Genomic DNA, 26,526 nt, shown 5'->3' with positions numbered 1-26,526 from the left:
TCATTCAATGGACTAAAATGCACCTATTAAAAAGCTTGTTTTGCAGATGAGGAAATAAGAAAAATTTCAAGGTAAATGAAAACATAGAAGCTATAGAAATAAATATTAATACAAATTGATACAAAGTTTACAACACAGATTGGGGCAATTTTTCTCAAAATAATAGTAGCTATTACAGGTGATTTTTTTACTTATTCTACTATGAGTGATTATTATAATAATTTTAAAGCATAGCTTTCATAGTAAGAGAAAGAACACCTTAAAATACTTGATGTATGAACTGTAACTACTAGCTAAAATAGAAAAATTGCACTCTATCCTGAAAATAAAGATATGACTAGAAAAATGTAGTAACTTTATCCCTGAAAATGCTCTCCAGGTATCAGCTGAAGGGTCATTACCTCTGACTTCTCATTCTATATTAGGTTCCTTTGTTACATGCTCTTATAAAACCAGGTATCTTTCTCTTCTCAGCTCTTATTTCAGTTGTAATTGCATACTCATCGGTATTATTATGTGATTCATATCTGTCTACTAGACTGTACATTAAGAGCAGAAAACATTTGTTTTTATTGACCACATCTCTAATACCCTGCATGATACTTACTGTGCTTGATACACAGACAATACATATATCTTCAGTAGATAATGGAAAAAAGTGTTCTGGGCTTCTATTTAGTCCTCTCAGTAAGTTATCTGTATGACTTATACTGACTAGACCTTTCATTCAAATACTACCCTCAAGGCTTATTTGAGTGCAAAGTCTTAATGTTTTTCCATGAATTTTAAAACACTAGTTTTGCTCTAGAAACAAAAGCATAAAAGCCAAAAGCTAAGTTTCCTACTGTGTGGTAGTTCTCATAACTGTGTTAAAAATTACTTCCATATAAGAAGCTAAAGGAGTTAACATTCCATTTCAGGATATTTTAAATATTAAGGTAGGGGAAAGTGATCATTTTTCTATTCAGTACTCTGAAATTTCTTCCCCTTAACCTCCCAAGATTTAGGTTACAATTTCTAACTACCATCAAGATAGCAAGTCATTATTTCAAATTGAATAGATCGAAAACTTCACTCTTCTTACTTTGCCACTTCCTTAACTGTGATCTTTCAGGCAAGAAACTGCAGTTTCATGTTTGACTCTTTCTACTTTTACATTTCATCAAGTCTATCTACCTAAATCTTCTTTGAAATGTCTTATAATCCTTGCTCCTATCCTCCCGTTCTCTCCAGTCTCCAAGCACCAACCTAACTATGGATCAAGCTCTGTCACTCACCTTCATTTTACCCCAAGTCCTGAAACATCACTTTGCCCCTCTAAAATCAAGGGTCTGTCACTATTGTACTTTAATGGTTCTAAGTGTGGTCTCCTGACCAGCAAACATCAGCATCACCTGGGCATTCATTAGAAATGCAAATATTGGTGTCCAACTCAGACATAATCAGAAACTTGATTCTGAGGTACACTGAAGTTTGAGAATCACTGGTCTTAAAGCACCAAATCTAGGTGCTTCCTTTACTTAGCTGTGGAGGTTGTCCATAACCTGGTACTATCTTACCAATCTCATTCATCTCTGTTCAATAGATAGCCTTCACTCCAGTAAAGACATTTCTTCCTTAAATCCCAAAGGTTCATTTTCGCCTGTCTCTGGCTCATGTCAGGTTCTTTCTCACGTCTGACCAACTTCATTCTTTGAAGGCCCAGCTCATTTCCCACCTTTTTTATGACAATATCTCCAACAGTTGTAATCCATAAAATATCATCCTTAAATTACTATGTTTATAGTCAATACAAGTTGGCTTACCATTTAATTATTTGCTGTTTTGTCTTTCTAAACATATGGATCAAGGGTCTGGTTTTCTCCTGTTTGTGCTCTTTTCCACTAGTATAATTCTGGACACACAGTACCGGCTCGGTAAAGCCTTACCAGTGTGGTTATGTCTTACTTTTTTTTTTGGAGGTTATTACAGTTCACTATTAGTCCAGCAGGGATCTTTTATACTTTTCTATATCATCAAATGACATGCCTTCCACAAATTTCCTCTCCCAACCAGAAAGATTATACATTGTTGCAACAAGCTAACTACTGACATCAACACCGAGAAAACTGAAGAGTCTCTGTGACACTGAACAGAAAACTTCTCGATCTAGGCTATCACTCCACGACAAACTTAAACTTTCCAATTAATTTCAGAGATACAACAGTTCTGGAGTTTGACAGGCACAGGAAGCCTGGGCATTACCCACTGAAATGTAACAATTCGAATCAATGCCATATGCAAATCTTTTAAAAGGTTCTTCTAAAAGACAGGATGGATGGTGGGGGTGTGCCAGATGGGCAACCACCAGCACGACGAGGCCTCCCCCTAAAGAGGACATATACCAATGTACACCGCAGGAGAACAGGCAGCTGCCAAGTTCACTGCTCGTAATAACAAATGAGTTAGACGGAAATGAAAACAGGTAGGCACGTAACCTGTTTCTGCGGGAGGGCAACACCAACGCAGGGGAAGTAGTCTGAGAGTAAACACAACTTTTTCTGAGAGCCGGAATCCCAGGGCTTTGCTGACGGGGGTGGGCCGGGGCTTGCCATACGCGAGACGCAGAGAAGGCTTGCGGCTGATCAGAGACAGGAGAGGGAGACCGGGGGCCCGGGGCTCTTACTTTTCCCGCAAAAGGGGCATCACCTGTGCAACCGCGGCCCACGGTGACCAGTGATCTGACTCACTCACCTTTCCCATTCCGAGGCAGTGGTGAAGTCCGTGATCTCAAATACCTCCGACTCGGGCTGCGGGAAGGAAAAGGAAAGACACTGAGCGCCGGGGCGCTGACACGGAGGAGCGAACTTAGAGACACGATTAGGCAGGGAGCAGGGACCTCACCTCACTGTCAGCCGCCATCTTGAGGAGCGCCGGGGTCGGCGCTAGGGCTGACGGGAAGAACGGGAGGGCGGGGAAGGGGGAAAAGGAGGGCGGGAGTGGGCGGGGCCGACGCGCAAGACCGCCCCCCGAGGTCGCTGCCTGGCATTAGGTCCTGCTCAGAAAAGTCTTCAAGGCTGAAATCACCAGATTGGGGCGGGCAGTGGAGGCGATTGCTTTGAATTTGAAATTTTACTGTAATGAATACAGGAAGGGAACAGAAACAAGGAAGTAAGACAAGTCCCCAGATTCCTGTGGCCCAGACTATACTAAAAAATCTGAAGCACATTGAGTTTGTTTTCATTCAAGCTGTTTTGTTTACAACCTCTCTTTATTAACTGTAAGTCACTGAGCTAGGTGCTGTAATAGTTACAGTCCCGACCGACTCTCAAAGATTTTCATTGTTTGGTTAAGTCAATAAAATCATCATGCTAGTTATCTGTTTTCTGGGAGGAGCAACATGCTGTTCAGTGAATACTTCAGTTATTAAGCCATTGAGGAACAGAAGTTGCCACCTAGCAGTTGGTAATTATATCTTATACATACTGAAGTATTTACAGGTGAAATGATGCCATGTCCAGGATTTGCTTGAAATTAATGGGATGGGGAAGTTGGTAGGGCTAGGAATAAAACAGGATTAGCTATGAGTGAGTAATTGTTTAAGACAGTAATGGATATATGTGTATTATACTATTCTGTGTACTTGTATTAGGACTGAAATTTTTCATAATTAAAAGTTTAAAATAAATCTCATTTAATTAGTTTGCAACCCACAAGAAGGAATTTGGGGATAGAGAACTAAGAAATTCAGCATAAGTGTGGATAAAATGAGAGTTCCTGTGGCCAGGATTCTCACCTGGCCCTGGTTGACTAGCTCACTGCACACATGTGGGCAATACATGGCTGTTGACTCTATATAAGAGCTCCTCCCAGTGCTCTGGGCACCACACGGTGGCAGGGCTGCAAGGCTGCAGGAGAGCAGAGGCTGAAGTGGTGGTAGTGCCAAGGACAGAGGCCCAGAGGATGGCTGTGAGGGATGACTGTGCAGAGAGGCCCAGAGGACCGCTGTGCAGGATGGCTGTGTGGTCAGAGGGGCCCAGAGTCAGAGACTGGCTTGCTGCATGCAGACTCGCTCTGAGTGAACGCGATTTTAGTGACTGACCTGCCACTGTGAGAATAAAGTTGGGTATAACCCTTTCACCCCAAGAACGTTTTGCTGTCATTTTCTTTGGTCACACTGAATCCATAGCAAACTTGCCTGGGGCTGAAACCCATTGGCAAGACAATAAGCAATACAAAAATGTAATCTTAAAATAAGAGTTAAAGATATCAAAATTTGGTGATAGGAAACTAAGGTTAGAAGAATTTTGACAATCAACAGATAATGATTTTCAGTGCCAAGTCTTAAACGTCTGTCTTTTGATGTTCCTTCTAGTTTCTGGTGTTGTGTCCACTGTGCTAGTGGGGGATTGTGAGTTACTACTGCAGCAATCTTTCCCAAGAGGTCTCAACTTGCACCTTCATTCATTTACAAGCATTTATTATACCCCTGTTGTAAGCCAATCACTGTGTTGGGCTTCAGGGATATATGGTATATGTACATATACATATATATGCATATATGGTCCCTGACTTCTGGAAATCAGAATCTAGGAGGGAAACTGGAAATTTGCTGAACAAATGGAAAGAAGAAGTTCTACATGGGTCAGCATCATTGTTAGCGATGTGGACATTAACGGTAACTTTGACAAGAAGAATCTTGGAGGAGAGCTGAGGGATAAGATGGGGGCAGCCAATTTTGGGGTGGGGAAGGCTTCTAAGCAGAGGGAACAGCATGGCCAGAGGCCACAGTTAGGAAAGGCTTATCTGTCTAATGAACTGAAAGAGAACACTGAGAGCACAGTGTTTGTGATGAAGCTGGAGAGGTAGGTAGGCATGGACCAGATGATACAGAGCCTTCTAGACCAAGGTTGGACTGTATTTGAAGCACAATGAAGTCAGTAAAATGCTTTAAGCAAGGGAGCAATGTGATCCAATTTAGGTTTTTCAAATGTCTGGATGCTAACTGAATAGATTCGGCAAGGGGAAGAAGTAGGAACAACTGATGACTCTGAAAGCATCCTTGAGAGATGGTGTGGAGGGTATGATTAGGATGGTCCACAGCAGATGAGGTGAATTTATTTGATAAGTATTTGATATACAATAGGGAGGACTTGATGATGAATAAACTTACAGATTAAAGAAAAAAAGGAACCAAAGATAACTTTTGGGGTCCTGATCTAAGTGACTATGGCAGGATGATGCCATTGCCTAAGACGATGAAAACTGGAAGAAGCAAGACTACTGTTTGGTTTTGCCAAATGTTAAGTTTTACAGGCTCATGAGATATTCAAGTGGAGTTGTCAAGGAGAAAATTGGGTATAAGAATAGGATTCAGAGGCAAGACTGGGGTGAAGATATAAATTAGGGAGTATTTTAAAATCATAAGAATAGATAATTTAAGAAGATAATACAGAAGAAAAGGGCCTCATATAAAGGTGTCTTGCCAATGGGTTTCAGCCCCAGACAAGTTCACTGTGGATTCAATGAGACCAAAAAAATGACAATGGAACATTCTGGGGTGAAAGGGTTTATAACGAACTTTATCCCCACTGTGGCAGGTCAGTCACTAGAATCCTGTCCACTCAGAACAAGTCTGATTCAGCAAGCCAGGCTCTGCCTCTGGGCCTCTCTCCCCCCGCATCCATCTCAGTCTTTGTCCTCGGCACTGCCACCACTCCAGCCTCTGCTCTCCTCCAGCCGTGTCACCGTGTTGCCCAGAGCATTGAGTGTACCCCTTTATATAGAGTCAGTAACAACATATTGCCCACACGTGTGTAGTGAGCAAGTAGACCAGGGCCAGGTGAGAATCCTGGCCATAGGAACTTTTACTTTCTCCACAAAAGGCCTGAACAAATTTTTAACGTTTAGAGAATTGATAAAAGGAGGGCATCCAGTGAGATGACAGGAGTGGCTGTAGAGAAGTAGGAAAACAAGGAAAGAGAGATGGCACAGAACCCTAGAGAGGAGAATGTTTCAGAATGGTAAATACTGATTGTGGCTGAAAAGCAGGTGAGAAAGGAACGTTGGGTCAAGGGTGATGGTTTGTTGTTTCTTGGGATTTTTTGCTTGATGGTCTTTAAGGCAGAGGAAAGTAGATGTTTGTATACTGGCGATAATAATCTAGGAGAGGGAGGGATGGATTGATGATGAGGGGAGATGGAAGAAGACTGAAATTTTGACAAGATGAAAGAGGAGGAAATCCACAGAGCACCATTCACATTGCATTCTGAAGGCCTGCTTCAGGAGGTGCCCCCTACAGAGATCACTGTGAATAGCTCTCCCTAGAGTTGTACAGCCAGGTGGTACCAGGAATGCAGAGCACATGTAGCAGGAGGGAATGGAGGCTATGTGGTGAGGTTGGCTTTTTTTGAGAAGGGAAAGAAAGGAAGAAAAAGATGGATTTGCACATATAAAAGGAAAAGAATGCCTTGTTCACTTAACTTTTAAAGTCTCTCACCAAGTGAAATAAGTATATAGATTTTAAGGTCAGAAAAATCCAAGTTCAGTTATTTACTAACTATATAACTTTGAGCAAATTACTTAATCCCTCTAAACCTCAGTTTCTTCATTAGTAAAATGGGACTTGTAATTTCTCTTACTGCATAGGATTGTGGCAAAGATTAACTTCTATACACATATAAGATGGTTATCCTGGCATGTAGTAGGTGATCAATTATGCTAGCAGCATTTATAATGAATATACTATAAATGTCATCAAGTGCTACTCACATGTAAGGCATTACTTTTTTTTCTTCTTGCTTAGCCATGAAGAAGTTTCAGTACATACCAAAAGCAGAAACTAAAAAAAATCGCAAACTTTGCTGCCTGAAGTTAAATCTAAGAAACTGTATAAAGCTGCCTTATCAGGTTGCTAGGTAAAGTTTTCTTCAAAGATATTTTTGGCTCCTTGTCTTATCCCTGGAGAAACTTTTAAAATAAGTTATTTGTTAAAGCAAAGTGTGAAGCCAGGATGCTAATGATGTAAAATACCCACGGGAGAAACACTTTTATTAGATTTTCACTGGTTCACAAAGCAGAAAAGATGTATTTCTTCAGTATTAAGAGTTATTTTGCTACACATTCAAAGGCAAAGGCCTTTCCATATGAACATGTCTCCTCTCTGGCTCAATTTTCAGTTATTTCAAGGTGTTACCAATGATGGTCTCAGGGAGAGCTTTGACATGTGGGCAATTTAAGAGCTTAGAAACCTGGAAAAATCACACTTGACTTAGTCCTCAGAGGAATGTGGGGGCATAACAGTTTAATTAGGTCTTAGTGAGAGAGCAAACATTGTGAGAGAAGCAACAGTGAGATTACACCGTCTTCATCTCCTTTGGTGGCCTTGTGCAGGGAAAGTCAGGGATTTTCTATGATGCCACCATGACAGCAATTGCAATGGAAGGTACAGCTGGAAGAGGAAGACATGGTATGAGAACAGGAAACTTTTCTTTTTTATTATAGTATGGTTGATATACAATAGTATATTGTGTTTACATATACAATGCAGTGGTTCAGCAGTTACGCACATTAGTAAATCCTCACTGCTGCTAGTGTTGTCACTACCTGTCAACATAGAAAGATGTTACAGAGCCATTGGCTGTATTCTCCCTGCTGCATGAGCATCCCTGTGCCCAACATATATTATGATTGAGATTTTTGTGCCCCTTTATCCCCCTCACCCTTCCCTACCCACCCATCCTAACACCTCCCCAATCCTAACCTGTGTCTCTGAGTCTACTGCTGTTCTGTTCACTTTGTTTCGTTTTGTTTTTAGATTCCACGTAAAGTAAAATCACATGGTGTTTGTCTTTCTCTACCTGGCTTATCTCACTAAGCATAATACCCTCTAGGTCCATCCATGATATTGATATTATTCCATTGTGTGTATGTACCACATCTTCTTTATCTATTGATCTATTGATGGACACTTAGGTTGCTTCCATATCTTGGCTATTGTAAATAATGTGGCAATAAACATAGGAAAAAAATAACATCTTTTTTCAAATCAGGGATTTTGTTTTCTTCAGGTAAATTCCTAGAAGTAGTTTCTGGGTCATATGGTATTTCTATTTTTATTTTTTGGAGGAGCCTCCATACTGCCTTCCACGGTGGCTGTACCAATTTACATTCACACCAACAGTGTAGGAGGGTTCCCTTTTCTCTTCATCCTCGCCAGCACTTGTTAATTTCTTGTCTTTTGGATAATGACCATTCTAACTAGTGTGAGGAGCTATCTCATTGTGGTTGAGAACAGGAAACTTTTCTACATTAAAATTATCAGGCAACATTTATTAATTCATTCAGTAATATTTATCCACTCTCTACTGTCATGGTACTGTGGTCAATTCTATGGAGGGGTTTCAAAGGATATTCAAAGAATAACCTGTGCCCTCAAGATTCTCACAATCTAAGACAAAGAAATATGAGATGCATTAGAAAGGGATTCATGATTATCCAATTTCTTAAAACTCATTGTAAAATCGGGGGTAGGAAAATATTCAGGTAAACTTTCAGAACACACACACAATATCTTATATTCTAAATAAGTAGTCCACTATCTTGAGCTAGAAAGAGGTAAATTCACCAAGGCAAGTAATCTCCGGGCTGTTTTAAGAGAAGTGTTGCTTGACTGTCTTTTCATTTCCCATACCCCCCAAGATAAAATAAGTAATACAAGTTAAGCAATGAATCCTTTCATACCCTCTCCTATGCTTTTACATACATATTTGTGTACATAAAATACAATGGTTTTACCTTCTTTTTAATCAGTTTTTTGCACAAATAAAATGTCTAGTACTTGATATGTGCCAAGCATTCTTCTAAGTGCCTTACTCATATTGACTCATTTAATACAATTACTATATGAAGGTAGGTACTGTTCTTATCACACATCTTTACTTTACCAATGAAGAGACTAAGGCATGAAGTGCATAGGTAACTTGCCCAAACTGTACACCTAGTAAGTGTTAGGCCTGGCTCCTGAACATGAGCTCTGAACCTCCTCATCATACCACTATCATACTATATGCATTATTGAGCAACTCACTTTTTGTACTGAACTATAAGACTTGGAGCCCATTTAGGGCATGATAGAAAGCTCTTTCCTCCTTTTTCATACTGCTGCACTGCATACCAGAATTCCAAGTATAAATGTACTACTTTTATTTAATTGTGTCCTGTGGCTTGACACGAAGACAATTTGCTGTTTAAAGCTACTTATAACATTCTTAGATGGGTGACAAGTACATGGGGGCTCCTTATACTACAATGTTTATTTCGTGTGTTTGAAATTTTCCACAATAAAAGTTTTCTAAAAAAAAATGCTAGGGTAAAAATTCATTGCACCTGCATCTTTTGTGATTATGTGTGAGAATTACTCTAGGGTGAATACTGAAAAATGGAAATACTGGGTTGAAGAGTACGTGCATTTTAAAATGTAACTGATAGCACCAAAGTGCAACGTCCCAAATGAATGTTACTAATTTACATACCCACTAATAGTGTACAAGAGGAGTCATTTTCCCATGCATTCCATATTATCAATCTTTTAAATTTTTGCCAGTATGTTGAATAAACAAGGGTTTGATTTGCATTTCCCTGGTCCCTAGAGGTTAGACAATTTTACATGTGTTTCTTGGCCATTCATATTCCTCTCCTATAAAGAATGGTTTCACATCTTTAACTTTTTTTCTGTGGGATTGTACTTTTATAAAATCTTTCCCCAGGAATATGATGTCAACTCTATTTGGTTGCCAGGGCTTTAAGCGATGTGATTTTTGGCTCCATCACATAGAGCTGGAGATGCCCCTGCTCACATTCTCTTCCTGAGTTGCAAAACACCTTTGTTAATGAATCTGGTGCCTCCTCCATTCAGAGTCATAGAAAATCCTGGTCTCTTTCTTCCGAAATTCGCTAGGCTCCTATGCCTCATAGACCTCATTGATCTCCTTTGTCTATCTCTTCAGTCCACTGAGATGTCCAATTTATCTTCTTTTCTGCTACCCTTCCCCTCTCACCCCCCAATTCCCTCCAGCACCTTCTAACTGGATAAAGAGATTTGGGGCAAAGTGTTCCTAGGAAGATTGTGTTGCTTAAAAACAACAGGCCCTTTCATTGTCTTCCTGAAAAAGCTTCCACCTTTTTCCACAAATGTCCAAAACACAAACAGGTTGAGCTTAACATGCAGAAGACACATCTCACATTCAAACCATGGTAGCCTCAGCAGAAAAGCTCTTTTTTGTATTTTAAAATGTTCTAGTCCTTTCGTACTCCATATACTGGGGTTGCCCAGTCATTCCAGAATTATTCATAGTGTTTTATTACAGCTAATGTTGGACTCCAAACTTTAGTTGTCACCTCTTTTTTAAGCCCCTCTTCAGTATTTCATGTGCTAGTGCTGTTTCTTGTAATTATTTCTCCTCCTTTCTACCTAGTCAGAATGTAATAAAAAACATACTCTACTATTTGTTGCCCTTGTCTAGCTTGGATTAATACTTAGTCTAGAGGCACACACCTGATCATCTTCTACATTTCCCCTCTTACAGCACTAAACTATGTTTTCTACCTTTATCTTGCATCTACGTACCATTTCAGCATTTTATTAAAAATAATAATAATAATAATAATAATGGAGAAATGTGGGATTCACATATAAATCAAGTATAAAAATCAAATGAATATTCACATTTGACCTGATTGTTTATAGTTCATAATGTGTGATCAAAACCGGAAGTTTCTGTGATGACTGCTCTTGCACTGTTCACCATGTAAGAACTTATTCACTATGTAAGAATTTGTTCACCATGTAAGAACTTGTTCGTTATGCTTCAGGAGATTGGAGACTGTTGAGAATTAGGCTTGGGGTTGATTAATGATTATGCATTGAGTCCCCTATACAGAATTTTATTGTTGTTAACAACCATTTGATCAATAAATATGAGAGATGCCCTCTCAAAAAATAAATAAATAAATAAAAAATAAAAAAATAAAAAATAAAAAAACATACTCTACTGAGAACTTGAGCTTTTCCTATAGTGAAACCAAATGCCATGGTATAAAATTCTCCATTGTGTTTGAGATCTCCTGACATATTTTCAGTTTTAGAAACATTCACTGAGAACCTTTATGTGCATAAAATGCATAAACACCATAGGGGAAGCAAAGATAATTAAGACATATTCCTTGTTTCTTCAGAAACTAGAATCTAATGGGGGATAAAATAACTCTAAAATCAGACTCTCTTGCATGTCATAACAGAAGTATGAAATAACATAGGACTAGAGTAGATTGGAGGGAATATATTCGGTCAGAGATGCTAGTGGAGCTGGCAGGTACTGAAGCCCTCAGCGGTGTGACTAAATGAGGCCAAACTTTTGAATGCGGTGACCACCAGAGGGAGGATTGATCCCTGAGGTATTTCTCATTGCTTGGTTTTTCTTGCGTAAGGAAATTGGTTTGTTTACTTATTGTTTTGGAATCTGAGGTTTTTAGAACCCGAAGGGCTTTCTGAAGTCATACTACACAACCCTTTTATTTCCCATTTTATAAATGGGAAAACTAAGCCCAAGTCACGCTGCTGGGTAACAGGATGAAAGCTCAGCATCTATGCCTTCAGGTAGCTGTTTTTTATATGTTAATATAATACGTATATGGTCTAGGATACAGACTACTTCACCATTCCTGGAAGCAGACCCATCCTCCACTTCATTTTCCATACAACAACCAGACAACTTTCTCAAAACAAGGAAATCAGACCATGCCAATTTTCTATTTAAAACCCTTCAATGGCTTTTTATTGCCCTTGGAAAAGAATTCAAACTCCTCTCTGTGGCCTGCATAGCCCCGCCTATTCTTGCTATGCAAACCTCCCTTGATCAGTGGGCTTGAGTCACACGCTCCACTTAGTCCTTCCAATAAAGTTTAAAGTTCTTTCCCTTCCCACCCCCCTCTGTGTGGTGCTTCTCCCCAGGCTCTTCTACTTCCTGCTCATTCTCTCTCGTCTGTCTCAGCTCATGTGTCTCTTCTATAATAGCAAGAAAACTAATGAAAGGTTTTAATCCATTTCATAAATCAAACATCCACATACCAACCGGAAGAAGCAGCAGGACATTCAGCCTTCACATGCTCCCAGCAATCATAGTCCCTCCTCACCATAGAGATGAGCATTATCCTGACTTCTGTGGTGGTGATTTCCTTAATATTTATAATCTTACCATGTGTAATAAAATCCCGTCCGTTAACAATATAGTGTAGCGTGGCCTGCCTTAAACGGAATCATTGTATTTTTGTGTGTATCTCCTTTTATTCAATATTGTGCTTGTAAGATTCATCCATGCTATTGTGTATAGTAATAATTTGTTTCTCTTACTGCTATATGGTATTCCATCACCTCCCTGGTTCCCAACGGGGGCAGTACTGCCCACCGGCGGGTGCCGAAGAAATCTGAGGGGGCGTTTTTGGTCCAAGACTTATTAAGGGAGCATTGGGGACCAGCCACTGCCCCGTTGGGCAATACTAGCATAAACGGCGATGAACGGTTCGATTAGTACTCTACAGTGAATTGACCAAAGCCAAGGGAACTATTTTTGCATTCATGTCAAAACTTGACTTGTACCAACAAAATTTTAGTTGAAGACAATTTCATCAGTTTCCAAATCTTTCTTCAGTGGAAACGAATGATGACGACATTCTGGTTTATAGCCAGCATTTGGAAGTAATTAAAGAAGACTTTACAAATAGATTTCAGGATTTACTAAACATGATTATTCCAAATTGGGGCCTAGAACTTTTCTCGAACCTACAAATAGCAGAAGTATCACTGCGGGAGGAATTGATAGAATCGTCAATAAATGAAGAGTTGAAATTGAAATTAAAAAGTGGATATCAAGAATTTCGGCTTCAAAGGCAAATTCCAATATTATATCCAGCCTTATGGGCTGTAGCAAACAAGTTTTTCATTGCATTTCCATAATCATATTTAGCCAAAAGAGGATTCAGCATGGTCAACAATCTATTAACAAAGAAAAGAAACAAATTGTCAATAGTGAAAAGTGGTGATTTAAGATTTAGGATGACAAAAATGACACCAAACATCGAAAAATTAGTGTAATCTCACCAAGCTCAACCCTCTCACCAATAAATATTTCATTAATTTTTTAAATAATATATACTTCTTTAATTGTTTAATTTTAATTATACTTTGAGGAATAAATTAATATTGTTAATCTCTTCTAATTAAAAAATTTGAAAAATTTGTCCTTGTTTTATATGTAGTACAGTATAATTCACTTAAGGGGGCGTTATCACTCTGAAAAAGTGGGCACTGAGCCAAAAAAGGTTGGGAACCTATGCATCACATGAACATAACACAGTGTATTTACCCATCACACAACTGATGGACATTTAGATTGTCTCAGATGTGGTTATAATGAATAATGCTGCTATAAATATTCCTGTACTTATATGCTAGTATATGTTTGTGAGAGCTACTAGGAGTGGATTTGCTAAGCCCTGGGTTCTGATTGTTATCAACACTACTGGATTAATGTCAGTATTATCAAGTGTTTATACTCCCAAATTTTACTCTTGCCCGCAGTTTTTGAGAGTCTTCACTGCTGTATATCCACACCAACACCTGGAATTTTTAGATTTAAAATATTTTTGACATTCCAGTGGGTATACAGAGTATCTGTGATTTCAATTTGCATTTCCCAGTTGCTAATGAAATTAAGCACTTTTTCATTTGCTTATTGGTCATTTAAATACCCTTTTGTGTGTGTGAAGTGGAAAATTATTCCTACATAGGACTAATAATTATTTTAAAATTATTCTCCATAGGACTGTATGTCTTTATCTTATTAATATCCAAAAGTTATTTATATATTCTGCATATGAGCCTTATATTGCTTACATAGGCAGCAAATATCTTCCCCCACTCTGTGACTTGTCTTTTCATTTTCTTTTGCAGACTGGTGTTCTGAAAAGCAGACACTGAGATGGAGTTAAAAGTGCAGAAGGTTTATTGAGAATTAACACCCGTAAAGGAAAAGGGAGGAAGTAGGGTTCAGCAGGCATTGCCATCAGACAACAATTCCAACCTGAAAAAGTCTCTGCTAGCCCAGTAGAAAACCTGGGGAAGAAATTTCCCTCCACTGGACAGAAATGCCTATCCCTGTACTACTTCTTTGCTCGGTTTTGGGCTGGGGAACCACCTCAAGAATAGCATGACCTTGGCTCAACAGCTAGGCTGACTTGATGCAGCTAGCAGCTGGAGTAGGTCATCTAACCACACTTCTTGCAACTGAGAGCAAGTCATTTCTTCAAGGCGGCTCTGAGAGGCACATCTGTGTCCATCACACTCTTGTAAAGGTATCCTTATGAACAGAAGTTCTTAATTTTAACACCATCAAAATTTCAGTTATTTGCTTTATGATTACTGTGTTTTGTGTCTTGTTTAGTCTTCTATATTCTCTCCTACAATCATTTTAATTTAGCCTTTCACATTTAGTGAATACATTGCCATGGAATTCATTACTGCATATAATGTAAGGAGATCTGTTTCTTTCCCCCGTGTGGATACTCTGTTGGCCCCATATTATTGAAAAGACCATCCTTTCTCCACTAATTTGCAATACTATCCCTGTCACACACCAAGTGTTCATGTATATGGGGAGTGTTTATGGGCTCTCTCTGTTGTTCCATTCCAATAGCATGAAAAGTCCTTTCACCTTATTCTTGTTTAAGAATATCTTCATTACCTTGGGACCTTTACATTTTCATATAAATTTTAAAATCAGCTTGTTTATGTTCCCCAAAATAACTTTTGTTACTTTGATTGCAACACTTCAGGAGAATTTACATCTTTACAACATTAAATATTCTAATCCATTAACACAGTATATCTCTGATTATTTATATCTTCTTTTGGTCTATGAATAAAAATTTCACAGTTTTCTCCATAAAAATCTTGGACATATTTCATTAGATTTACTCCTAGATATTTTATATTTGTTGACAATGTTGTAAATGGTACCTTTTCAAAATTTTTATCTTCTAACTTTTTTTGCCAGCATTTAGAAAAACTGCTGGTCTTGTTATGTTAATTTTGTATCCAACCCCATTCCTAAATTATTTTATTAATTCTTAAAATTTAACAGTAAAGTCTTCTGCATTTCCACATACACGTTCATATTAACTATGAATAATGTCAATTTTATTTCTTTTCCAACCTTTAACTTTTTTGTTATTATTTTTTTCCTTTTGCCTAATGTGCTGACTAAAACCTCCAGCCCCATCTTGAAAAGAAGTGGTGACAGCAGTCACCCTTACACAATATGGGTTCTTATTTTCACTTATATTTTCTCTGGTAATTTTTTATTTTCTTGTCAGTTCTTTACTTTTAATAAAATTTTAAAATATTTTACCCAGGGTTTTTACTGGTTGTCTGTAGAAGGACTGGTCTAAATAAATAACATTGTCGACCATATTTCTGGAAAACCTAAAACACACTTTGATTTGTTTTAATCCCTTCACTCAGCCAACTTCCATTTATCTCTGTGGCCATTGATTTAGGTTAGGTTACCATCATTTTTTGCTGATCCAGTATAATAATCTTTTTACTTTTCCATGTGCCCCTCTTCTTCAATTAATTTTCAATCATGTTGTCTGGAGGATCTTTCTAAAATACAAATTTGATCATGTCTCTCCCTGAATAAAACTCTTAATATCTCTCTCAGTTCAACCAGAAATAGCCTCCTTTCCTCTTTACCCCCATGTATTCTGTGTTCCAGACACACACACACACACCACAATGTTTTCAACATTTTGTGCTTTTATCTTTCCTCTGGACATGCTGTTTAGTCTACCTGCAGTGTCGCTGTCTACCGTTTACCTGGGAACTAATTGCCCAAGTCTCAGCACAGATAATCCTCTCTCCTCTGAGGACCCCCTTATACCCTTCTGTTAGAAGCTGAATTGTGTCCCCCCAAATTCGTATGTTGAAGCCCAAATTGCTATGACCTCAGAATGTGACTGTGAGGTAAGGCCTTTTAAGAGGTGGTTAAGTTACAATGAGGCCATTAAACTAGGTCCTAATCCAGTCAGACTGGTGTCCTTCTAAGGAGATATCAGGACACGTGGAGAGATTCCACGAATGCTTGTGCACAGAGAAAAACCATGTGAGGACGCAGTGAGAATCAGCCATTTGCAAGCCGAGGAGAGAGGCCTCGGCAGATACCAAATCCAGCTGACACCTTAATCTTGGACTTCTTGCCTCTATGACTCACAAAATAAACTTCTGTTTTTTAAGCCGCCCAATCTGTGGTATTTTGTTATGCAAGCCTTAGCAAACAAATACACCCCACCCCTTCCAACCCAGAATGTTAAACATCCTGTTCCTGCTTCCTTTTACACAGTTCCATGGTGGCCTTATCACCTGAACTTGTTCCTGGTTTGCTTGTCTCACCACTGTTGCTGAAAAACAGCTTCTTGAAAATACATGATTTGAATGGATGGATATTTCTCAAAATGAGAGACAAAAGGAAGATTACTTTTTGGGGAACCAATTTGAAGGATTCGTGGTTTGTAGACAAGCCTGAACCCAACGGTAACTCTTCAGAAATTCTAAAATCAGAAACTACAGGGCTTATAACTTTTTCTCTTGACATGGAAAGCTAAGGAAGACTACTGTTCCTGCTGGGAGCAGAAACAAGGTAACGTGCAGGAAGTAAAACAGAGTAACAGCCTGTATGTCCTTGATGAGTGTCAGACTGCTTCAGGTTGAAGTGGGTGATGAAAGGGTATATACATAACTCCAGCAACCTCTGAGTGGTTTTTATCCCAAAGTGCTCACTCACCAGAGAAACAGGCGTGAGTGAGTATATTAGTGTGTGTGTGTTAACATAGTAAAAATGGTGACTATCTCAACATTGTGGTCAGGCTGCTGAGGTCCAATCCCTAGCTCTATCTTTTATTCACTTTAAATTTCAAAGCCTCCATGGAGGCTCCTCATCTGTAACATGGAAATGAATGTGTTTATAGTACCTCCTCTAAAGAGCTGTTTTGTGGGTTACCTGATATCATTCATGTAAAGGGCTAGCACAGGTTAAATGTTGTTATGATAAACATCTATTCCCTATTCAGTGGAGCACATGTGATGTTATGCACATCCATAGAAGAGAAACCCCTGCATCCTTCAGGATGTGGCAGAAAAAAATCTAGCAGCACACAAATGCCAGGTGACCTTGTGTTTCTGAGCACCCTGAGCCTACATTCTCATAAGTATGTTTTTGGAGTCCACCATTTAAAGACTCTTTCCACTGGGTTTATTACCATTTATGACTCAGACAAGAGTGCAGTCCATTTCCTAAAGGTTTTGCTTGGGATATCATGAGGCTAGACAAGAAATGTGTTCTAATATAAGACTTTCCATTTACTGGTGCTTTCTCAAGCATAACTAAGAATTCAACCAGTTTGGAGGTAATCTCCTGGATTCTCACTCTTTAACCTATAATATTCAGATTCGGGAAGGGACCCTCTGGCACATTACAGCGACTACAAAGTTATGGCTTTCCTAGAGGAAATCTCAGTGGATAAGGTGATATAGCAATTGTGCCAACCATGGAAGTGGACAGGGAGCCGACTCTTTTAAGTACTTAAGCAGCAACTTTGAAGACTGTTTAACACTTGTTTTGCTCGCTAAATGAGATTGTCCTGCCTTCAATTCTCCAAGCTAAATGCACAGTGGATGGTTGCCTTGGTGACAACCCGTAAACTAAGCAGTCTCTTTGCAGCTAACTGAAGGGTTTGTACACACAGAACCAGCTTTAATTATTTTTTTAAAAGTACTTGGAGCTGTGCAACGTCGGAAAATAATCAAAGAAACAAATCTAAATCTATGCTGCTTTTAAATGGATCTCTTGATGAAGTGTGGTCTGACAGCTGTTCCAGAAATGAGTGCCACAGTGAATTAGGATGATGTTGACTGCTATTTGGCTTGGTGATCCTTCAGCTGTGTGCCAACTCCCTCGGCAGAACACACAGTAGGTAAGCCAATTCTCCACTTTTCATCACGTTTTAGAGAATACCATATGTTGCAACTGTTTCTCTCCCCAAAGGATGTCCCAGAGGAGGAACATCAGATAAACTGATAGAGGAGACTGTGTCCTAATCTCAAATAATTATATCCTTAGAGTTTTTGAAATAAACTCATTTTTACTTTTCAAATATGGAGATTATCTTTTCCAATGCTTAATGTACACTCCTCTAGACCATAGGCTATACTGGTAAGGACAAGAAAAGCATATAAAAATACTTACTTCCATTTAATTATACCCAGGGATAATCTTTCATTTTAGTTTAAACTCTTAAATATGTGTTAACTTTACATGGTATAAACCTTCTTGGAACCACTTGGTATTGTATATACGTGTTCTTAGCCATATTTTCTCAATAAGACAGGAGATTCCCATTGCTTTAAGTATTAATAACATATGATTCCCTATCAAATGTGCAGTGTAATAAAAATATTTTGTATTACAAGCAGATTAACATGCATACAATTCAAGATAAAAGAAACAGCTTCAGTAGGTGTTTAACCAGAAAGAAAAGCTTGTGGAAATGAAATATTATTGCTTAAAAATCATCAAACAATCCTAAAGGGAAAGCTGAGAAAAATTTTCTTGTGAAGAAACTTGAAATAGAAATGCACAGATTGAAATCAGAAGAGGAAATGGAGCTTATAATAAAAAATGATGTAGGTCTGTCCCTGCTACTTGAAAGAGCTACCTATGTAGGATGCTGCTGTTGTTCAATTTGATTCTTCATTGGCTTTCTCCGGTCACTGCCGAGTATAAAAGACAACTGATGACCAAGTAATGACCACACTGCCCAGCACTATAGCGATTTGATTTGATCACCTTCAGGTGACAGTTTGGTTTAAGTCTTGAATTTTTATCTTTTATTTAGATTAAGACTCTCCTTGTGAAGTGCTCTCAAAGGTCACATTAAAGAATGAAAAATCACAACTCCATAGCATACATTGTCATTTCATTACTAGGGGTAATAACCTTGGAAAAAATACTCTTGGTGTTTAATTTCCCTTTTTGAATAAGCTGGTGATAGAAATACATATTTCTTGTAGTTGTTATTTGAATATATAATGTTTTGTCTTTATTGAAGGGCAGGTTTTAATTATCCTTTGCTTCAGAGATCTTTTCTTTTATCTGAAATGGCATTGCAAATACTGTTGCATTTTCAAAAACAAAGTATATAAATCCAAGTTGCAAGGCAGGTTTCTGGGACAAATATATATATACCGATCTGACAGTTTTCTGTGGCCTGATTTCACGTGTATAATTTATTCCTTCAGCTGTTAGTAAAGTTCCATGTATGATGTTTACTCAATGCTAACAGTTAGGATAATGATGATAAAGAGACAGAAATCAACCAAGTCTACTTCTCTCAGAAGAACTTAAAGAAAATAGTCAGGCACTACTGGTGGGTACAGACACACTGGAGGACAGTCGGGCAGTATTTAGGGAAATTAAATGCACTTGACCCATTCATGTCAGAGAAACTTCTACATAGTGCACAACAAGCCCTGAACAAGGATATTTATCATAGGGTTGTTTCTGTGGAAGTTGGAGGCAACTTATATGTCCATCACCAAGGGAAGGGAAAATAAAATACAGAGGTGCGTACTGTGCAGCCGTTAGAAGGAAACAACCAGAGGTACATGTAAGTATGAGGCTAAAGCTTAAAAACACTGTTAAGTTAAAAAATAAGTAACAAGATCTATAGTACAATATCATTTGTGCAAATCTAAAACATGCACATACACATAACAGTACCATATGCTTTATAAAAATATATACATATCTGAAGATATCTTCCAGGCACATTAGATTGGGTTCCTGAGAGGTAGAGGGGAGTAGGGGAGGGGACCATTGTTGGAGAGGAAAAAATAAAATAAAAAGAGGAAAGCCAGACAAGGCCCAGTACTGCTAATGAGAAGTATGAGTAACCCAACAGCCTCTAAGATCCAAATGAGGAAATGAAAATAGGCCTATTTTATAAACATTTCTTTAAATACTAGTTGTATTAAGTCCTGTTGGACACCAGCACCCACCTCTCTCCTGCATGGGATCCCATTTTGCCAATGTCTGTGCCTCATTTTCCTCATCTGTAAAATATGGATAATAATATTATTTCTCTGATGGTGTTGTTTGGAATTAAATAGGTAAACTATATGTAAGCATTTAGTAATGGCACATAGTAAGCATTCAATAAATGTTGGATATTATTGCCGTTACATCACTGTGTAAGCTGCTTTGAGCAAAGGTAGGGAAAGATTTGAGGAATTGATTCTCTACTGCTGTTTATTCTCTATTAGAAATTGGGTTAAGTTGGTGGGTGAAAACTGGTGTTTATCCTAGGAAGTTTAACTCAAAAGGAAAAAGTGGTAATGATAAATGTCAGAAAATAAAGTGAATTGAAAGGAAGATTGTGGATTGAACTCTAATCACTAGGTCGATGCTTCCAGAAATTATCTAATGATAGGAATCATCTGAATGCTTGGGCAAACAAACAAAAAAAGATGTATCCTGGAGATAGTAAGATCAGTGGTGGCCAGGGGTTAGGGAGGAGGGGAGCCAGGTGAATAGGTGGAGCACGAGTTTTTTTAGGGAGTGAAACTGCTCTGTATGATAATATAATGGTGGGTTCATGTCATACATTTATCCAAAGCCCTAGAATGTACCCTACATTGGGTACCAAGAATGAATCCTAACTGCAAATTCTGAACTTCGGATAATAATTACAGGTAAATGTAGGTTCATCAGTTGTAACAAATGTATCACTGTGGGGCTGGGTGTTGATAGTGAGGGCCTATGTGGAAGTTCAGGGGTATAAAGGGAACTTGGCACCTTCCACTCAATTTTGTTGTCAACCTGAAACTGCTCTAAAAAAATATATCTATTTAAAAAGAGTCTTTAAAAAATGTTTTAATTAAAATAAAAAGTGGGGGAGAGTCCCCAACCTCTTTCCAGACCAACTAAATCAAAAGGAACCTGGGAATCTTTATTATTAACAAGGGGACAGGATAAATCTTATTCTCAAACTTGTTTAGGAAGCTGCACTAAGCTAAGGCCACATTTCTTTGAAAGCCAAGGAGACAAGGTGCCTACTTGCATGCTGTTCTGTTGCTGACCTCATCAATTATCGTTCTGCAAAGGACATGCCTGCCTCGTGCTGCCTTAGGTCTTCCCCAGGTGCCCAATCACATCCTCTTGGACCCGTCTTTCATTTTCTATGGCCAATCAGTCACAAATCCTGTGAAGCCTTACTTTCAAATTTTTATTTCTGCCTTTCTAGCCTTTATCATAACAATCTTCCTAAAGTGCCAATGTTTCTAAAAGCCACTTCTCAAAACTCTCCATGGGCTTCCAACCTGTTCAGAAAGAAAGTATAAATTCCCATCTGGTCTGCCCTCTCCTCCTTGACCCTAGGTCTTGCCCTTTGTTCATGCCCTTCTCCTAGCCAACACTGCCCTTTTTCCTTCACAGTGGCCTCTTCACATATTACTGATACCTTTCTTTCTTTGGAGTGTTCCAACCCACATGGCCATTCCATTTGACATCTGTGAGATTCATTATTAGTTCTTTGCCATGACATTTAGCCATGTATCTTCTTTCTTGCATTTTGTCTTAACTATTTTGCTATATTCTATTGTGACCGGTCAATGAAGGCTCCTGAAAGACATACAGTATCCTCGTAAATGAGTGGATGAATTTACTAAATAGTACTATCTCTTGTGAAGTACATGTTCTGTTTGAGAAGGAAAGCTCTATGTAGACTGGCCTATGAATTCTGAAGGCATTTAGAATATTGTTTAGAATATTTAAGACCAATTCTAGGTATTTCTCTTGTTTCTTTTTCTTAGCTTTTCTTCATGTTGTACTCTGAAATGGGCCTTGTTTTCTTTTGATTTCAACCAAATGTCAGTTCATTGCAAGTATATTGCCTATTCAGTGGAATAGCATGTGCCTATGTACAATAACTGGTAACCGAAGCTGAAGTTGGAATACAGAGTCTGACAGAGGATTTTGTTCTGTTTCCAACAGCAAGAGATTCCATGGGGGGCGGGGTAGTCTGGTAACTTCAAAAATTGCAATTTAGGAGATAGTTCAGTGATTTGAAAAAACAAGATGGGACATTTAACATTAGGACTTTCTGGGAAAATATAGAATGGTGTCCATCATCCTCTTCAATGACTGGCACTGTGCTAGGATTATGGAGGATAGAAAAGGGTGAAGCATGGAGTATTCCTGCTACTGAGGAGTTTACAGTATTGTCAGGAAGATAGAATTCCCTCAAGAAAATAATTATAGGGATATTAATAAACAACACTAAAGAAAATAAAATCCTAGAAGAATTTTCACCAATAAATGTGCCAGCACTTTGCCCACTGTATTTCAGATCCCCTCCAGCCATTTGAAGTGGGGATTATCATTTCCATTTTACTGTTGAGGAAATGAAACTTGGAGAAGTGGAGCAACATGCTTAACATTACACAGGTGGTCATCTGTGGGGGAAGGTTTTGAACCCAGGCTCTGTCAGACCCTAGCACCTGTGCTCTTTCTATTCTGGTGTCAATCCATCCTTCCTTCTTCTCTACCAGAGCAGATCCTACAAATCGATGGTAAAATTATTGTTGTTCTTAATTTAAAACATGTGCAAAGAACCAAGACTGATAGGATTATGGGATTTTTCACTTTTTCAAAGTTGTCTTTAAAACTGTGATAATATTTTACACAAAAGAAGGAAACAGGTGACGCTAAGGATAGAAAATGTTACATTTGAAACACCCACTGCTTTGTTGACTCTCATTGAATTAAATTGTTTCTTTTCTCATGAAGGCAACTATATGGAACTAGGAAGATGAATAAAAATAAACTGATTCATGATTTCCTGGAAGTGGTTTCAAGAGGGGATGTGGAACTCATATGTGACCATATTACTAAAGTGCATTCTATCCTTGGAAACCTTGACTTTCAGCATCCAAAGACTGGGAATACACCTCTCATTACTGCAGCAGAAGAAAATCTAACAGAGGTAAAATGTGGTGTCCTGGGACCCATGGGTAGTCTTCCAAGCTAAGGATTCCAGGAATGAGATGGGAAGAGCCTAATTACCTACCTCCATGAAAGAATGTCTGAAGGCACAAAGGGCAGGGGTCAGGAAACTGGAAGGGGACCTGGGGTACCCTAAATAATCTAGACAGTTACCATCTTTATTTATATTCTCTCACTCAGTCAGTCCAGGCAGTATATTAGACTTCATGTTGGGTACAAAAGTGAATCAAATACAGATGTAACCCTCAAGGAGCTTATGGTCTAGAGGAACCACTTAATGGAGCCTGAGTTTTTTTCCTTAGTTCCCACTCACCATTCAGTACTGGAAGTTTGTTCCCTGCTCTAACAAATACACATAATCCTGAAAACAGGGGAAAAGGATTAAATAAATAATGACAAGACCTAAGAGGGCAGGAGATTGGTCTCTTTGCTCTAGCTAAGTGCCTGACATATCTAGGTGCTTAATAAGTATTTACTAAATGGTTAAACTAATAAATAAACAACCCATTTGGGTCTAACTGACCATTTATACCATCGTGTATGGGTACTTGTAAGATTCTTTTTAAGTGTGAAAGGTGGTAACAATATGAGCACATGGAATTGGGTAGGAACAGGAAAGAGGAGGCTTTCAGGGGAATAAAAAAAGGGCTTAGAATGGGGAAACTAGAGTGAAAAAGGCAAATTTTACTCAACTTCACAAGTCAGTGCTTCTACAATCCTTGGGAATCTAAATGCTGTGGGCCTTCAACCCTGCCTGTCCACCTTTGCTTCATCAATTAGTCTCTCTTGACTATATTCTTAGCTTTTTTTCTCTTTGACTCCTTTCTATGAACACTTTTTAAACAAATTATAAAGCATGAAATACATGCTAAAAAATTAACATGTATGCACAACTTAAAGAAAAATAATGACACTAGCACCCATGTGCTTAAACAACAGCAGCTCACTTTTTCATAGAGGGGAATGGAAAGTCCAAGATCAAAGTTTTAGCAGATTCAAGGTTTTAGCAGATTCAGTTTCTATTAAGAGCTCTCTTCCTAGCTTGCAGATGGCCACCTTCTCTCTGTACTCATGTGGTAGAGAGAGAGAGGGAGAGCATCCTTGCTGGTGTCTGTTCTTAAAGGGACACTAATCCTATCAGGTCCTTATAAGGATGCCCCCATCCTTATAAACTATTTCATTAAACTTAATTAATTCCTAGAGGCCCTCCCTCTAAATACAGTCACATTGGCCCCAACATATGAATTTTGAGGAGACATAATTCAGTACACAGCATCCATAGTATTTTGTTCACACTATATCCTGTGCTTGAAATAGTCTTTCCTCCAGTCCTTGCCTGAGTCTGATCCCTCAATTCTCAGCTTAGACCTTATTTTCTCCAAAAATTCTTCCCAGACCTTCTAAGAGAGTTTAATGGGTTTCTTCTAAGTGCTCCCATCAACCTCTATTTACCCTATCATTGCATTTATAACATCATGTTGCAATTGCCTTTTTATATGTCTCTGTTCCATACTAGATTGTAAACACCTGAAAGGCCGGTCACTTGTCTTGTTCACTGTGGGCTCTCAGCACCAAGGACAGTTCTTTACCCACACTAGTGGCTCAGTCCTATTTGTTGAATAAACCATGCATTCACCATTTTAAATAGCGTTTATTCTCTCCCTAGAAATATTTGTGGAAAATACTTGCAACATTCCAGCATCTGTAAGTCTGAATTTTGCTGTTTTATATTCTAAATTATAGATGCCACTAATAGGACTTAAGTGTTTTGTGTGGGTTTAACATAAAATACAGACCTCTAGTTTAAAATAAAATACACACACACACACACACACACACACACACACACACACACACACACACACACACACATCCTCAAGTGATCCGTATCACGGAGATTTTGTTCTCAAATTTAAGAAAGGCAAATAGCAGTCACTTGTATCCAAATCAATTCTTCATTTGTATGCCACTCTTATTCCCCCTTTCTATATTGTAAATTAGAGCCATGTCTAACTAAGTTTTCTACCCAACCTTAAAGATACCATCAGAATTCAAAAAATGCTAACTAAGAACATTGTGGTGTTGCAGGTTGTTGAATTTCTTCTGAAAAAGGGAGCTGATATCACCCTTTGCAATTACAGCAGTCAGACTGCAGTTCATGTGGCTAATTATGATGTCCAAAGACAGCTCTTGGCCATCAGTGGAATCCAGGCTCCCCAAAGGCAGCTTCTACAAAGCTCCTGGCAAGGTGATCTTGAACAGCTTCAACACTTGCTGGTCAGTTAAATTGATCTTTGCCTCTGTCTTTGGGCAGGTGGGTGGATAAGTGGTAAGAAGGGTGCAGAATACATATGACTTGTTTTAAAGAAAATACACTTTTTTCAAATGCAATCTCAGAAAGTTTCAGGCAGGAAATATAAGAAAGAAGTGGTATCAAACAGGATACTGGGGTGGAAAGCAAGATAATAAAAGAACACTGCAGCAGCCTATTTCCATCTTCCTCCAGAAGGATGCTAGAAGTCACGCAGCACCCGGGGGAAAGGATGTGCTCCCAGGAAGCCTCCAGAGAACTACTGTCAACTTGCTCAGAGGAGTTCCCTTGACAGCATTGCCATTTGTACAATTTCTGCTTAGATCCCTTTGGACCAATTGCAGTTATTATCTTTATCCTGAAAAAGGAATAAGAGCCTATGCTTTGCATAATACTCAGTTGTGACTAAAGGAGTTAAGAGGATACATTTGTTAAATGCTGTCTTCTTAGGATATTGGTCTTCTTGCTTAGATTTTCTACCCATAGATACTCTTTCTCAAAGTAACTTACAAACTCATATGCATAACCAAGGACATTAATGTTTAATGACCAGCAACTCCTACTCTTGGCATTTACCTTCAGAGATACTGTCAGATCACATGACCTTCCAACTGAAAGAAAATCAATTGCTGCTAGGAAACAGTTTCTTCCATTCCCTTAAGGTAGAGACACAGATAAAGAAAAAGTGAATGATATTCTGGTCACCTAGAGTTCAAGGAAATAAAAAACAAAATCAAAAAGTCTCTTTTTTATTGAAGTATAGTTGATATACAATATTATATTGGCTTCAAGTATACAACACAGTGGTTCGACAGTTACACACGTTATTAGATCCTCACCTGGACTAGTGTGGTTACTATCTGTCAACATAGAAAGATGTTACAGAACCATTGGCCAAATTCACCTTGCTTCCATTCCTGTGACCAATTTATAATTGAGACTTTTTTGCCCTTTTATCCCCCTCACCCTCCCCACCCACCCACTCCAACCCCTCCCCCGATGGAAACCACCAGTCACTTCTCAGTGTCTGAGTCTACTGCTGTTCTGTTCATTTTGTTTTGTTTT

The 26,526-nt window shown here is 38.6% G+C and overlaps 2 protein-coding genes across 9 annotated transcripts in view; one reads left to right on the top strand and one right to left on the bottom strand.

Annotated features, from left to right (window-relative positions):
* The window catches only part of RAB3GAP1 (RAB3 GTPase activating protein catalytic subunit 1), a 94,957-nt gene extending 92,017 nt beyond the window's left edge, over window positions 1–2,940 (bottom strand). For all 4 annotated transcript variants that reach the window (XM_073241369.1, XM_073241370.1, XM_073241371.1 and 1 more), the window contains exons 1-2: window positions 2,884–2,940; window positions 2,734–2,789 (exon numbers count right to left, since the gene is read on the bottom strand). In XM_073241369.1, the coding sequence (XP_073097470.1) occupies window positions 2,734–2,789; window positions 2,884–2,901 (74 nt within the window). In that variant the 5' untranslated portion in view covers window positions 2,902–2,940. The remainder of the gene's footprint in view (window positions 1–2,733; window positions 2,790–2,883) is intronic.
* A 13,497-nt stretch (window positions 2,941–16,437) lies between these two features.
* MAP3K19 (mitogen-activated protein kinase kinase kinase 19) overlaps window positions 16,438–26,526 on the top strand; it is a 48,777-nt gene continuing 38,688 nt past the window's right edge. The window contains exons 1-4 of one of the 5 annotated variants that reach the window (XM_073241361.1): window positions 16,438–16,730; window positions 17,946–18,063; window positions 22,935–23,130; window positions 25,239–25,427. In XM_073241361.1, coding sequence (XP_073097462.1) covers window positions 22,957–23,130; window positions 25,239–25,427 — 363 coding nt within the window. In that variant the 5' untranslated portion in view covers window positions 16,438–16,730; window positions 17,946–18,063; window positions 22,935–22,956. Of the gene's footprint in view, window positions 18,064–22,934; window positions 23,131–24,816; window positions 24,855–25,238; window positions 25,428–26,526 lie in introns of those variants that run through there. The other 4 variants (XM_073241360.1, XM_073241359.1, XM_073241362.1 and 1 more) reach the window with 4 other exon arrangements.

The sequence above is a fragment of the Manis javanica genome, chromosome 7 (assembly GCF_040802235.1).
Source record: "Manis javanica isolate MJ-LG chromosome 7, MJ_LKY, whole genome shotgun sequence".
Classification (NCBI taxonomy): domain Eukaryota; kingdom Metazoa; phylum Chordata; class Mammalia; order Pholidota; family Manidae; genus Manis; species Manis javanica.
The sequence above is the reverse complement of the archived record's forward strand: the minus strand, read 5'-3'. Positions and strand labels throughout refer to the sequence as shown.